Source organism: Athene noctua, chromosome 13 (assembly GCF_965140245.1).
Source record: "Athene noctua chromosome 13, bAthNoc1.hap1.1, whole genome shotgun sequence".
NCBI lineage: Eukaryota > Metazoa > Chordata > Aves > Strigiformes > Strigidae > Athene > Athene noctua.
In genome coordinates, this window is record NC_134049.1 from 23,041,191 (window position 1) to 23,055,689 (window position 14,499).

General features: G+C 62.5%; 2 protein-coding genes across 13 annotated transcripts in view; both read left to right on the forward strand.

Annotated features, from left to right (window-relative positions):
* The first annotated feature begins 627 nt into the window (after positions 1-627).
* AP3B2 (adaptor related protein complex 3 subunit beta 2) lies at positions 628-13,079 on the forward strand. Of its 7 annotated transcripts, none has more exons than XM_074917231.1 (28): positions 628-971; positions 3,908-3,983; positions 4,280-4,354; positions 4,490-4,585; positions 4,672-4,832; positions 4,974-5,040; positions 5,523-5,705; positions 5,822-5,998; positions 6,223-6,320; positions 6,584-6,638; positions 6,793-6,864; positions 7,025-7,087; positions 7,304-7,436; positions 7,518-7,627; positions 7,702-7,878; positions 7,963-8,149; positions 8,251-8,414; positions 8,587-8,698; positions 9,258-9,456; positions 9,533-9,704; positions 9,790-9,844; positions 10,201-10,307; positions 10,414-10,645; positions 10,754-10,838; positions 11,439-11,536; positions 11,646-11,669; positions 12,253-12,391; positions 12,615-13,079. In XM_074917231.1, the coding sequence occupies exons 1-28, from the start codon at positions 802-804 to the stop codon at positions 12,763-12,765; spliced, it is 3,438 nt and encodes a 1,145-aa protein (XP_074773332.1). In that variant the 5' UTR covers positions 628-801; the 3' UTR covers positions 12,766-13,079. The 7 variants fall into 7 exon arrangements, with proteins under 7 accessions (XP_074773332.1, XP_074773335.1, XP_074773333.1 ...); XM_074917234.1 differs by having other exon boundaries at positions 8,251-8,369; positions 9,539-9,704; XM_074917232.1 differs by having other exon boundaries at positions 629-971; positions 8,251-8,369.
* A 1,180-nt stretch (positions 13,080-14,259) lies between these two features.
* The window catches only part of CPEB1 (cytoplasmic polyadenylation element binding protein 1), a 42,288-nt gene continuing 42,048 nt past the window's right edge, over positions 14,260-14,499 (forward strand). For 5 of the 6 annotated variants that reach the window (XM_074916794.1, XM_074916795.1, XM_074916798.1 and 2 more), the window contains exon 1: positions 14,260-14,359. In XM_074916794.1, the coding sequence (XP_074772895.1) occupies positions 14,345-14,359 (15 nt within the window). In that variant the 5' untranslated portion in view covers positions 14,260-14,344. Of the gene's footprint in view, positions 14,360-14,402; positions 14,486-14,499 lie in introns of those variants that run through there. The other variant, XM_074916799.1, reaches the window with a different exon arrangement.

The following is a 14,499-nucleotide window of genomic DNA, read 5'->3' on the forward strand; positions in this document are numbered from 1 at the left end:
CCCGTCTCACCCCTGGCCCAGCAGGGCCAAATACCGCACACGCTGCCTTTTCTGCAGCAGCCATGGGTGCTCAGCACCTAGAGGAGATGTCCCCTTCTCAGAGGGTTTCCCCATCCATGGAGAATCAATATAGAGTAGACAATAGAGTTTATAATGAAATATAATCTGCAATATAGTATATGTAGCATAACACATAACATGCATTACACAACATATATAACATATAGCGTATAGAATATAATATAGAACGTAGAATGGATTACGCATTATGTATAATGTATGATCAAACATAGAATATATAATATATATAATATCATATAATTAATATAATCTGTAGTGTATAGCATGTAGCGTATAATACATAGTATTTAATGCTGTGATACAATACAACATATGTAGAATAATATACAACATATTATGATTTAATACATATTATAATATATACCTAATATAATACATATATGCTATTATATAATATACATATACTGTGCAATGTATTATTATGAAATAGTAATAAAATATAATGTCATATGATACGTGTTATTGTGGTATGCTGTAAAGCAGTGCAAATATGTATAATTACATAACCCCTGATGATGTATGAGGTGTCTGTAGCGCACTGTACGAGCACGCCGCAAACACTAATAGCCCAGATCGCCCCCATTTACCGCCGCCCGGCACCCGGCGCCGCGCGCAGGGGTGTGCGGGGCTGGGGACCCCTCCTGGGGGTGCAGAGCCCCCCCGGTTCGGGGGCCGAGCCGCCCGGCGGAGCGGCGGAGCGGCGGGCGGGCCCGGCCCCGCATGACGCTGCCGTCGGCCCCGGCACCCAGCCGCCGCATCCCCCCGCGCCCCGCCGCCATGGCCGCCAGCCCGGCCTACGGGGAGGAGAAGGGGGGCTCCTCAAGCCTGGGGGAGCCCGAGTACGGCCACGACCCCGCCAGCGGCGGCATCTTCTCCTCCGACTACAAGAGGTGGGGACGATGCGGGGGGACTGCGGACAATGGCCGAGCCCCGGCCGGTGGTCGCCACCGCGGGCCTTGGCCGCCGTCCCTGCCGGAGACGTGGTACCTGACGGCCCCTGGGGTGGGGATGGGGGTGAGGACGGCGTCGGGATGGGGACGGGGAAGGGGACAGGGGACGCGGTCATGCCGCCACCACTGCAGGTTGCAAAGGCCGGGGAGGGTTTCGGGGGAAAAATGCGGGGGTTTGGAGACAGGGTGGCGGGGAGGAGGCACGGGGACCCCCCCGCTGCACCCCCACCCCTGCGCTAGGGGCACCCCGGGCACAGGGCCCTTCCTCGGGCTCTGCTGGCTCCCGCCGGCTCTCGCAGTTGTCCCCGGGTGACGGCACCCCCCCCCACCCCACCCCACCCCACCCCCCAATCGAGGTCCCCAGCAGGTGGGGAGCTGAAAAATGTCACCCCTGCGTGGGAGAGGCTGCTCGAGTGAGGGGGGGCAGGGGCACGGAGGAAGGGGGGGGGGCAGAACTGCAGGGACGTCGGGCCCCTTTGTCCCTCCAGTCCTGGCAGTGTCCTCCACACTGGATGTGCCCCCCCCTCCCCGACCTGCTGGCAGCGTCCCCAGACTAGCAGTGTCCCCACTCCCTGACTCGCTGCCAGTGTCCCCCATCCCCTTCCTAATGGTGTAGCAGTGCCCCCCTCCCTCTCTGGCAGTGGCACCCCCCTACGTCCCGGCAGCATCCCCAAGTCTGGCAGTGTCCCCCCAGCCCTGATGCAGTGTTCCCCACTCCAGAGGTATCCCCCAACCCTATCCCCCCCCCCCAGCAGTGTCCCCCAGTCCGGATGTATCCCCTGTCTCTGACCCCCTGGCAGTGTCCCCCACTCAGGAAGTGTCCTCCCCTCCCTGACCTCCTGGCAGTGTCCCCCCATCTGGATGTGTCCCCCCTCCTTGACTTGCTACCACCTTCCCCCAGCCTGGCAGTGTGCCCCCAGCCCTGTCCTGTGAGCAGTCTGCCCTAGTCAGGATGTGCCCCCCTCCCTGACCCCATGGCGGTGTCCCCAAGCATGACAGTGTCCCCTGACACCCTGGCAGTGTCCACCACTCTGGATGTGTCCCCCATCCATGGCAGTGTCCCCATCTCACAGCATCCCCCCTTCCCTGACCCCCTGGCAGCATCCCCCAGTCTGGCAGTGTTCCCCACCCATGACCTGCTGGCAGTGTCCCCATCTTACAGTGTCTCCCCCTTCCATGAACCCCTGGCACTGTACCCCAGTTTGGCTGGGTCCCCCAGGTCTCTGACCCCCAGCAAATGTCCCCGTCTGGCAGTGGTTCCTGTCCCCACTGTGGCAGTGTCCCCTGACCCTGACCCTCACTGGCACTGTCCCCCAGTCTGGCAGCGTCCCTTAGCCCTGACCACCCTGGCTGTGTCCCCCAGTCTGGCCAGGTCCCCTCAGTGACCTGCCGTCAGTGTGCCCCACTCTGGCAGTGTACCCCCATCCCTGCTCTCTGGCAGTGTCCCTCAGTCTGGCCAGGTCCCCCTATCTCTGACCCCCTGGCAGTGTCCCCCATGCTGGCAGTGTCCCCCAATCCCCACTCTCTGGTAGTGTCCCCCATGCAGGCAGTGTCCCCCCCATCCCTGACCCCCCGGCAGTGTTCCCATCACCTGCGTGCTGCCCTGCCTTGGAGCCCATCTCCTTGAGGCCACACTAGATGTCTCCATCCCCATGAGCTGTGTGTGGCACATAGGACAAGAGAAATGCCCCCCATGTGGCACCCCGCCACCCTGGTGGGACACCCACAGGTGTCCCATCCTGCCACCCCACCACCCAGATGGGTGTCCCATCATGACATGGGGTCCCTGGCCAGGACTAAGCCACTCAAAGCACCCAGGGAAGGAGCTCCCTGCAATGTCCCCAGGCCCCAGCTGCAGGACAGGTGTCACTTGGGATGTGACACCCTGGAGTGGCCTTGTCCACCGGGAAGGGCGTTCCAATTGCAGCTGCAACCCAGCCCCAACAACAGCATCAGGTTTCAGCCGGCTGTGCTGGGAGGAGGAGCGGGGCCACAGCCCTGCCACTGTCCCCAGGGCCACCACCCCCAGCCAAAGCCATGCTGTCCCTGCCACCGGTGCAGAAGCTGCTGCGGCAGCTACCGGCAGGGCCAGCCGGGCGGCCGAAAAAAACGGCGGGTGGTGACACAGCCGAGGAGGTGACAAGCCCGGTGCTGGCCACTGAGGCTGGACAACCCGCCTGCTACAGTGCCCTGCGAGCTGAGGAGCTGCGGCCGCTCGCCAACACCAAGCCCATGGTGGCCACTGGCACCGGGCCACCACCGCGGTAAGACCCCTCCAAGGAGCTCCCCAGGACCCTCTGGTGACGGTGCCTCGGGCCGAGCATTGTCCCACAGGTGCCACCCCCAGCTGCTGTGGGTGGATGCAGCCTTGCAGGTTCCCCGGTTTGGTAGGGACAGAAATCCTTAGAAAAATGGATGGTGGTGACAACCAGCCTTATAAAAGGCTAGTGGTGGCATTTTCCCAGCCCAGGGAGGGGACTGGGGAAGGGCTCTGCATTGGGGCGCACTGGCACATCCAGGGCACCGTGCCCATGAGGGGACAAGGGACACAGCCAAGCTGGGCTGGTGGTCTGGATGGATCCGGTGATGAGCACCTGCTGCCTGGGAAGTGATCTGAGGACATCCTGGGGTGACAACCACAGCCAGGATGGGACAGTGTCCTCATCCCAGCACCCAGGATGGAGTCAGAGATGGGTTCCAGCGCCACGCTGGTCCCTCTGGCTCCTCTTTCACCTGGTAACCCAACTCCTGTCCCCATAAATATTGCATGGTGAAGGGTTGGGTTGCCGTCGTGATGGCAGGCTGGGAGCAGTAAAAAAGACTAAAAATGGCTAATAATGGAAAATGGGATTTTTTTTCCCCATGGTGTGGTACAGGCATGATGACCTCAAGGAGATGCTCGATAGCAACAAGGATTCGCTGAAGCTGGAGGCTATGAAGAGGATCGTGGCGGTGGGTGTTGTTGCCACTGGCAGGGCCCAGTGCCAGAGCCGAGCTGTGCTGTGCTGAGCTGTGCCATGTCATGACGTGCTGTGCCGAGCTGTGCCGTGCCGTGTCATGACGTGCTGTGCTGTGCCGAGCTGTGCCGTGCTGTGCTGTGCTGTGCTGTGCTGAGCTGTGCCATGTCATGACGTGCTGTGCTGTGCCGAGCTGTGCCGTGCCGTGTCATGACATGCTGTGCTGTGCCGAGCTGTGCCGTGCTGTGCTGTGCCGCCTGCCCGGTGTCACACTGTTCCTTTGCCACCTAGATGATCGCCCGGGGTAAAAACGCCTCCGACCTCTTCCCAGCTGTGGTGAAAAATGTTGCCTGCAAGAACATCGAGGTGAGGAGGGTCTTGGATGGCCCTTGTGACACCCATGGTTGTCCCCAGGGTCTGGTGCCTCTCCTGAAGGAGAGTTTTGGGGATGGGCTGGGTTTTGGGGGTGCTCTGAGGTGGCTCTACCACCTTCATCCATAGGTGAAGAAGCTGGTGTATGTCTACCTGGTGCGCTACGCAGAGGAGCAGCAGGACCTAGCCCTGCTCTCCATCTCCACCTTCCAGAGAGGACTCAAGGTGGGCTGGTTTGGGGACCCAGGGAGGTTCTGGGGGAGCAGTGAGCCCCCCACGGCTCCACTGCAGCCCCCCGCATATCCCCACAGGACCCCAACCAGCTGATCCGTGCCAGCGCCCTGCGGGTCCTCTCCAGCATCCGCGTGCCCATCATCGTGCCCATCATGATGTTGGCCATCAAGGAGGCTGCCTCGGACATGTCCCCGTATGTGCGCAAGACAGCCGCTCATGCCATCCCCAAGCTGTACAGGTAACAGGGGGTCAGCTGCTAAATTTTGGAGGTACCAATAAGGGGCCAGTGCTGAGGTCTCAGCTGCTTGGTGCAGGCAGGCACAGGCAGGGATGGGGGAGAGTTTGGTCCAGCCACACCTGCCCTGCTCTTCCCTCACAGCCTCGACTCGGACCAGAAGGACCAGCTCATCGAAGTGATAGAGAAGCTGCTGGCGGACAAGACCACGGTGAGCAGGGCACTGTGTCTCTCCTGCCCCTGAATCTGGGGACATCACCATCCCCCACTCATCATCCTCATGGGGATGCAGATGTCCCCACCAAATTGGTGTCTTCACGAGGATGCAGCCATCTGTGCAGAGCTGGCATCCTTGTGGGGATGCTGCTGTCCCCAACAAACCAGCATGGGGAGGCCACCAACTTCACCAAACCTGCATCCACACAAGGAAGCCACCATCTCCACCTAACCAGCATCCTCACAGGGATGTCACTCTCCCCGCTGAGCTGGCATCCTTGCGGGGATGCAGCCATCCCTGCCAGCCCAGCTTCCTCGCGTGGATGCCACTGTGCCCACTGATCCAGCATCCTCTCAGGGATGCAGCCATTCTCACTGAGCTGGTATCCTCATGGAGATGCCACCATCCCCACCAAGCCAGCATCATGATGAAGATGCCACCACCTTGGTGAGTCACCCCAGGCTTTCCCTCCCCAGCTGGTGGCCGGCAGTGTGGTGATGGCATTCGAGGAGGTCTGCCCGGAGCGCATCGACCTCATCCACAAGAACTACCGCAAGCTCTGCAACCTGCTCATTGATGTGGAGGAGTGGGGGCAGGTGGTCATCATCAACATGCTGACCCGCTACGCACGCACCCAGTTCCTCAGCCCCAACCAGAATGTGAGTGTGGGTGCCTCGGGGTGCCCCAGGAGCCTCGGGGTGCCCTGAGAGCCACAGGGAGGTGGGGTGAAGGAGAGGTGCTGCTGGGGGCTGCAAGGTGTCCCACCTGCCGTTAGGAGTCCTTACTGGAGGAGAGTGCTGAGAAGGCTTTCTACGGCTCCGAGGAGGAGGATGCCAAGGACGCCAAGGCAGAGGCAGCCTCGCTGGCCAAGCGCAAGCCCTACGTCATGGACCCCGACCACCGCCTGCTCCTGCGCAACACCAAGCCCCTGCTGCAGAGCCGCAATGCCGCGGTGAGCCCCCTGCCCCAGCCCTGTCCATCCCTGGAGGCCACCGGTGGTGTCCATCAGCCTGGGATCGTGACGTCCCCACCGGCCAAGGAGCCACCGGGGTGCCCAGGATGGGCATCCCCAGGGATGGGCTTCCTCTGGGTGCTGCCGGGGGGATCCTGGGGGACACAGCCATCCCTCGGGGTGTCCCCACACCCACCAGATGATTCTTGAGTGTGTCCCCACAGGTGGTGATGGCCGTGGCGCAGCTTTACTTCCACTTGGCACCCAAGGCGGAGGTTGGTGTCATTGCCAAGGCGCTGGTGCGGCTCCTGCGGAGTCACAGGTCTGTGGCACCTGGGTTGTGGTGGTCTCCTACCCTGCCACCTTGGTTGATGGGACTCATGGGGAGCCCCAGGACCGGGGGAGAGACCCCAAAAAAGTCACGGTTGGGTTGGGGTGAACTACCAAAAAAGAGGGCTTTTTGGCCGAGCCCGGTCCAGACACATGGTGGCACCAGCCTGGTGGTGGGTCCTGCCCCATCTTCACAGGGACCTGCTGGGGAGGTCCAGCCCTGCCCGCTGATGGTTGTCCCCTCTGTTTCCACAGTGAGGTGCAGTATGTTGTGCTGCAGAATGTGGCCACCATGTCCATCAAACGGCGGGTAAGTCTCGGACTCAGTGTGGGAGGAATTGGCCGTGTTGACTCAAGAGCAGAATGAGGGCTAGCCAGCAGGGTCACCAGGGCCAGCTGCCTGCAGGTGGCCTTGCCGAAGCGGGGGACAGGGATGGCACTAACACCACCGGCTCTGCATGCAGGGGATGTTTGAGCCCTACCTGAAGAGCTTCTACATCCGCTCCACAGACCCCACGCAGATCAAGATCCTCAAGGTGAGCTGGAAACACCCAGCAGAACTGGTGGCTTTGGGGCTTCATGGAACCCTTTCCTGTGGGGCAGCTGTCCTCTGTGCCCTGGGGACAGGAGGACAGCAAGGACCCTGTGCCCTGGCACCATGTCCCCATGCTGCCTATCTCTTCCTCTTTCCCGCAGCTGGAGGTCCTCACCAACCTGGCCAATGAGACCAACATCTCCACCATCCTGCGGGAGTTCCAGGTACGCCATGGCCATACTGAGGCCACCGGGGTGGCTCTGGGTGCCAAAAAAACACCATGGAGGGGACGGAGGAGAGCCCCACCAGGAAGAGTAGGCTGAGGCCATGCCAACCCCATGGGTGGCTCCAAAGAGCCCCAATGTGTGACCACCACAAAGGGGGGTGGCCAGCACTGGCATGTGGGTGACATGTCGTGTGTGTCCCCCATGCCTGCGCAGACCTACATCCGCAGCATGGACAAGGACTTTGTGGCAGCCACCATCCAAGCCATTGGGCGCTGTGCCACCAACATCGGGAAGGTGCGGGACACCTGCCTCAATGGCCTGGTCCAGCTCCTCTCCAACCGGGACGGTGAGTGCCCGCGGTGGGGGTGAGATGGGGGCTCCAGCGCTCTCGGGGAGGACCTCACTGGGGCCGGGTCTCTGCCCGCAGAGCTGGTAGTGGCCGAATCCGTGGTGGTCATCAAAAAGCTGCTGCAGATGCAGCCGGCCCAGCACAGTGAGATCATCAAGCACATGGCCAAGCTCACCGACAACATCCAGGTGGGTGGGGGCATTGCATGGCCCACAGGACCAGGGGAGTGGCACGGTGCCATGTGCCCGGGGGCATTTTGCAGGTGCCGATGGCACGGGCCAGCATCTTGTGGCTCATTGGTGAGTACTGTGAGCACGTGCCCAAGATCGCGCCTGATGTGCTGCGCAAGATGGCCAAGTCCTTTACCAACGAGGAGGACATCGTCAAGTTGCAGGTCATCAATCTGGCAGCTAAGCTCTACCTGACCAACTCCAAGCAGGTATTGGGGATGTGGCCCAACGACATGCCTCAGTTTCCCCACTGGGGAGGGAGAGGCTGGCCCTGAGCACATCCTCTGGCACAGAGCAAGCTGCTGACCCAGTACGTCCTCAACTTGGCCAAGTACGACCAGAATTACGATATCCGTGACCGGGCTCGCTTCATCCGCCAGCTTATCGTGCCCACTGAGAAGAGCGGGGCCCTCAACAAGTATGCCAAGAAGCTCTTCCTGGCCCAAAAACCCGCTCCCATCTTGGAGTCCTCCTTCAAAGGTACCCACCCCTGGTCACAAGGCATGGGGACACAGGGCCAGCTGTCACCATGGTGCTGCATGGCCGTGCCTGAGCTGCTGCCACCTCTCACTTCGCTGTAGATCGGGACCATTTCCAGCTGGGCTCTCTGTCCCACCTGCTCAACGCCAAGGCTGTGGGCTACCAGGAGCTGCCAGACTGGCCAGATGAGGCCCCTGACCCCTCTGTGAGGAACGTGGAGGTGCGTGGAGCACCTCGGGGTGCTCACGTGCATGGCAGGGCCAAGGTGGGGGCATCGTCTCAAGGTCGTGAAGGTGCCCAGGTGCTGCTGCCCAGCTGCCCCGTGTCCCCTCTCTGGGGCCTACACACCTGCTTGGGGACAGGAGCAGGGCAAGCGCTGCTGTTTGGGCCCCCCACCCATGGGTGATGGCCCCACTCCATCAACACTGTGCCAGCAGGTTCCTGAGTGGACCAAGTGCACCAGCCGGGAGAAGAGGAAGGAGAAGGTGGAGAAACCTTTCTACTCCGACTCGGAGGGCGAGTCAGGGCCCACGGAGTCAGCAGACAGTGGTGAGGACCTGGTGGCACGGAAGGGCATGGGGCAGGGGCCACCACGATGGGGCATCAGACAAGGGACACCATGGGGGGGGCACAAGGCAGGGGCCACCACGGTGGGGCATCAGGCAGGGGACACTGCAGTGGGGACATCCCATCGTGGTGGGGACGTGGCAGGGGACATGGAGGCATGTGGTAGGGGGATGTGGGGACACGGTGGGGGGAAGCAGGGATGTAGTGGGGATGTTCTGGGGATGCAGCAGGAAGATGCGTGGTGGGCATGCCGTGGAGGGATGTGGGGATGCAGTGGGAGGGTGTGGTGATGCAGTGGGAGGATACAGGAGTGCAGTGAGAGAGATGCAGCAGGATGCAGAGGGAGGCAGTGGATGTGGAGATGCAGTAGAGGATTGAAGTGCAGTGAGGGAGGCACAGGGATGCAGCAGGAATGCAGTGGGGAGGCAACAGCAGGTGTGGGGACGCAGAGGGATGCAGTGGGAGGATGGGATGCAGTGGGACGCAGCAGGGAGTCATGGAAGGGACGCACCAGCAGGGCTGAGCTGTGACCCCCCCACAGAGCCCGAGTCTGTCAGTGAGGAGAGCGGCAGCAGCAGCAGCTCCAGCAGCTCCAGCTCTGGCAGCGAGGAGGAGGAGGATGAAGATGAGGAGGAAGGCAGCGGGGAGCAGTCAGAGGACAAGGAGGAGGAGGAGGAGAAGAGGCTGAAGAGAAAGGAGAAGGAAGGTTCCCAGAAGGCAGCCCCAGGGAGCGCGGGCAGGTACCCCCTGGGAAGGCGGGCAGTCCCTGGCTAAACCCCCACCCCAGCCCCCCCCTGAGCTGGGCTGTCCCTGCAGCCCCAGTGAGGAAGAGGAGGAGGAGGAGGGGGCAAAGAAGGCCAAGAAGAAGAAGGCACCGCAGGGGAGGAAGGGCCATGCTGAGACCTCGTCAGAGGAGGCCAGCGCCTCTGAGAGCAGCTCCTCAGGCTCCGACTCTGGGTCTGAGACAGAGGCCAAGCAGAGGAAGGCGGTGAGGGCCGGGCTGAGCTGGGGGCAGTGTGGAGACCCCCAGGTCCCCCACTCACCCCCCTCCCCATCTCTCTGTCCCCTTGCAGCCCCCCAGCAGCAGGGCTGGCCCCAAGGAGATCTCCCTGCTTGACCTGGATGACTGTGAGTGGCTGCCCAGGGCAGGCAGGGGATGGCCGTTGTGGGGGTGCTGGGGAAACTGAGGCACGGGGATTCACCCTGGTGGGGTCAGGGCCCTGCAGGACCTTTGGGACTTGCTGAGCAGGGATGGGGATGGGTGGGGTGAGCGGTCCTTGTCCCCAGAGGCTGGCTGTGGGACAGGTGGCTGTGTCCCTGTTGGCGCTGTGCCCAGACTGTTGTGCCCACGCAGTTGTGCCTACCAGGTTGTCCCCATGCAGGTGTGCCACCAGGGCTGGCCCATGGGGCTATGCCACTGGGATTGTCCCCATGGGGCTGTGGCTCCTCAGAGCTCTGTTAACCTTTTTCTCCCCACCCCGCAGTCACCCCGCCTCCTCCCCAGCCCATCCCCTCCAGCAGCATCGTCTCCACCAGCCTGGTGACCGACCTGGAGGGCCTCACGCTCACCGATACCTCCCTGGCACCCGCCGTAAGCGTCCCCCACACCCATCGTGGGGGTTCTCGGGACTCCTGCCTCCAGCAGGGGCCGCAGGGAATGGGTGGGCAGCCCACACCGGTCCCTCGGTCCCTCGCAGCTGCTGAGCCCAGCGTTTGGTGCGGTGAGGACCTACGAGCTGCTGCACCGCATGGCGGGCGAGGGGCTCTCGGTCGAGTACTGCTTCAGCCGCCGACCCTTCCCGGGGGACCCCCACATGGTGGCCGTCCAGATCCAGATCTCCAACAACACTGATGCCGAGGTGAAGAGCCTGCGGGTCAGCGAGCCCAAGCCGCTCTCCGGCATGCGGATCCAGGAGTTCCCTGAGATTGGTATGGCACAGCGTGGCACGGCACAGCCATGATGCTGCGAGGGGGGACAGGGACAGGGATTGGCTGGTGGAGGGGACATGGGACATGGTGGCAGCCCTGTGGTTTCAGAGCGTCTGGCACCCGGGGACACGGCCAGCGTGGTGATGGGCATCGACTTTTGTGACTCCACCCAGGCAGCCAACTTCCAGCTGTGGTGAGCGCCCGGTGGCGGGCAGCGGGCAGGACAGGACGGGTGTCCCAGGGAATGGGGGCAGTGTGGAGTGCTCCAGGGATGGGGGACAGGAGGGCAAGGCATGGGTGCCCTAGGGGATGGGGAAAGTGGGATGGGCACCAACATCCCCTCCAAAGGACATGGAGCAGCAGGGGACAAGTGACAGCCAGACAGAGCATGGGGTACCCCAGGGGACAAGGGACAGCAGGACACAGTATGGGGTGCCCTAGGGCACTGAAGACAGCCAGACAGGCACCAACATCCTTCCAGAGGATGGAGAATGGGGTGCCCCAGGGGACCTCCAGGGGATTGGGGACACCAGGACAGGCACCAGGGTCCTTCCAGGGGAGGGGGGACACTGAGGTGGGCATGGGGTGGTCAGGGGACAGCAGGAAAGGCACTGGGATCCCTGCAGGGGACAAGGAGGAGGAGCAGCCCCAGGTCCAGCCTGACAGGTTCCTCCTATTCCTGAGTCTTTTGTGCCTCAGTTTCCCTCCAGCCCACGGCAGGGACAGGAAGTGGGACACAGTGCGGGGGGGGACATTTTGAGCATGTGCCCCCCTCACCCACCTGTCTCCCCAGCACCCACACCCGCCACTTCTACGTCTCCATCCAGCCACCCGTGGGGGAGCTCATGGCCCCCGTCTTCATGAGCGAGAACGAGTTCAAGAAGGAGCAGGGTGAGTGGGGGACAGGGACGGGGACAGGGCGGTGCACGGGTACCCACTGCCCTAGTGCCAATGCTCACCCCCCATTTTGTCCCCTCTGCCGCCCTTGCCGTGGCCCTAGAGCACCTCGCGCGGCTGGGCGAGGGTAAGTGGCCGCTCGGCAGGCCCCTAGACTAGCTCCACTCCCCTCATCCCCCTCCTGTGCCCCGCAGCCTGTGGGTTGGGGTGACCATCCTGGCGCCAGGGTGGCCCCACCAGGTCTCTGCACAGAGCGGAGGGCTCGTGCCACCCCTGGCACTTCCAGCCACCATGTCTGGTGAGAGATGGGGACACCCTGTCCTCACGTCCCTGTGCTCCTGAAACAGCACCCTGGTCCTAGGGATGGGGGTCTGTGCTGAGCAGCAGGTGCTCAGTGTCCTGCAGCACCCATCCCCATCACTGCCCCTCACTGGAGGAGCCCATTCCCAGGGATGTGGCTGCTGCCATCCGGCCAGGATGCAGGGACAAGCCCAGGAAGGGTTGTGGAAGAAAGATTTTCCTGAATTCATCTCTGCTGGGCTGGAGAGGAGCAAGCAGGGCAGCCAGTTCAGGATATTGTGGGCGACCCAGATGCAGGGTGCTGGCAGCTGGAGGGGCTTGGTTTGGGGATGGCAAAACAAGTCCCAGCAGGGACACGGCGGCTGGGTGCGTGGTCAGAGACAGGCAGGTTCCTCTGCTGCCTGCTCCAGGGAAGCTGACGGGCATGAGTGAGATTACAGAGAAGGTGACACTGCCTGAGAAATGCCGGAGTGACCACGCCATCGTCCAGCAAGTGACCTCGGCTGCCAATGTGGGCCGTGTGCCCTGCGGTGCTGACAACGAGTACAGGTAGCCGGACCCCTACAGCAGGACCAGGCAGGTGCTGTGTCACCTCTTCATTCCCACCTGAATCACAGTGGGAACACTTGAGGACAAAGAGCCTGTGTGAACCCACATGTGATGGTGGCCATTGGTGGCAGACGCCTCCCCGGTCCCTGCTGGATCATCCTGGGGGATGGGAGGGTGACAGGAGGACATCTCGCCCTGAAGCCCCATGTTTGCCTGTGGGCAGGTTCGCAGCCAAGACAGTGACAAGCGGGAGCCTGGTGCTCATCACCCTGGAGCGACGGGAGGGTGCTGCGGCCCAGCTGACCGTCAACAGCGAGAAGATGGTTATCGGCACCATGCTGGTGAAGGACATCGTCCAGGCCCTGGCGCAGTGACGGCTGGGCCCCACCACACCCGCAGCCCTGCCCTCACACCCCCCTCCCCAAAACACTCTCTGCCCCGATTTCTGCCGGGTTATTCCCTGCCCCAATCCCCAGAGGGGCGGCAGGCAGCGACCCCTGGGCCAGCTTCACCACTGGGAGGAAACGGCGGGACGGGGCGGATGGGCTGCAGGGCAACGTCACTCTCAGAGGTGCGGCAGGGGCTCCAGCTCCCTCGGGAACACAGCGTGCCTCCAGCCCCTCACCACTGTCACCTAGCGTAACCCCTATTTATTATGGCCAGATCTCCCAATAAAGCTCTTCCTGAACCTGCACCCTTCCCCTCCTCTGCTCTGTGTGCACAGCGGCCAGATCAGCCCCAAACTGCCCCCACGTTGGGCTCTGCCAGTCTCTCCACAGCAACATCAGGGGACCAGCCACCCCTTAGGCAACCAGGAATGGCACTCCTTGAATCAGCTGGCTGCTGGCTCTTGGAGAAAACTCGGCACTGACAGGGTGGGGGTAAAGCTCCCTGGGACTTGGAAGAGGGCAGGAAGTCTTCCATCCTGACTAGGGATCTGAGGAGTCCTGGGAGGTTTCCAGCTATTTATTCAAAGCAGAATTGCTCGTGCTTTGACCGCAGAAATACCTGCTACGTCAGGGCCGGGTCTATTCTGCAGTGTCACTGGAGGGATTCCTGGGGCCAGCTCTGGGAGGCTTTTCATCTCCAAACTGGAAAAAAACAAAAAAAAAAACACAAGGAAATTTGACTCTTTATCAAGATCTCTCCTCCCAGCACGGGTTGGGTGAGATTTAAGAGAGCCCTTGCTCTCCCCTTCCAAAGCTGCAGCCCAGCAGTGAGCCAGGCCCAGCACTGGAGGGAGAGGATGAGCAAAGGACGCACGGGAAGGTCTGAACCCCGAATTCCTTCAACTCCAACCTCTCCTGCTGCTGCAAAAAGGGTGAGGAGCTTTCTGCTTCTTTCCAGGACATGGGTAGGAGATGGGATAAAATCACCTCTATGTTTTTTGACGGGTAAGGAAACGCTGGCCAGAGCTGCAGCACCACCAACCACTGGGCGTCAAGCGTTAGCTCCTGCAGGGAAAACCCACTTCCACAAGGACCCGGGACTGGCCCCGGGGCTGGGCTGAGGCCGGGAGGCGGCTGCCATACCGCTCCGTTCCTGGGGGAGGGAACGGGCTGTTTTACCCCCCTGGGGGCCCCGCTCCCCTCACACGGGGCACAGCGAGCACCCCAGCCTGCGCGCAGAGAGGTGCCCGCGCTGAGGCGGCCCGGGAGGGGGCCGAGCCGCTGCCAGGCGTCGTGAGGAGCTGCAGAGGCGCCGCCCGGAGCGGGAAGCAGCGGGCACCCCCCGCCCCGCGCGGGGCACGCCGGGATAGGGGAGGAGTAAGGGGGGGCGCCACGCGGCGGGCGGGCGCCGCGCGCATGCGCCACGGCCCATCCCCTCCGCCGCTCCCCCCCTCGCCCCCCCCCGGCGGGGCGCTGGCCCATAAAAGCCGGCGGGGCGGGCAGGGCCGCCTGCTGCTGCCGCTTCCCTCCTCCTCGGGAGCCGCCCGCCCCTGCCGCGCCGCCCATGGCCTTCCCGCCGGTGAGGGGGGGGAGCGGGCGGGAGGGGCACGTGCCGGCGGAGCCGAGGGAGGAGAGAGGCGGCGCGCGCGGGCCCTTTAAGGCCGCCCACCCGTCACGTGACTTCACACGTTGGCGGCGCGCGGCGGTAGGTGACGGGGA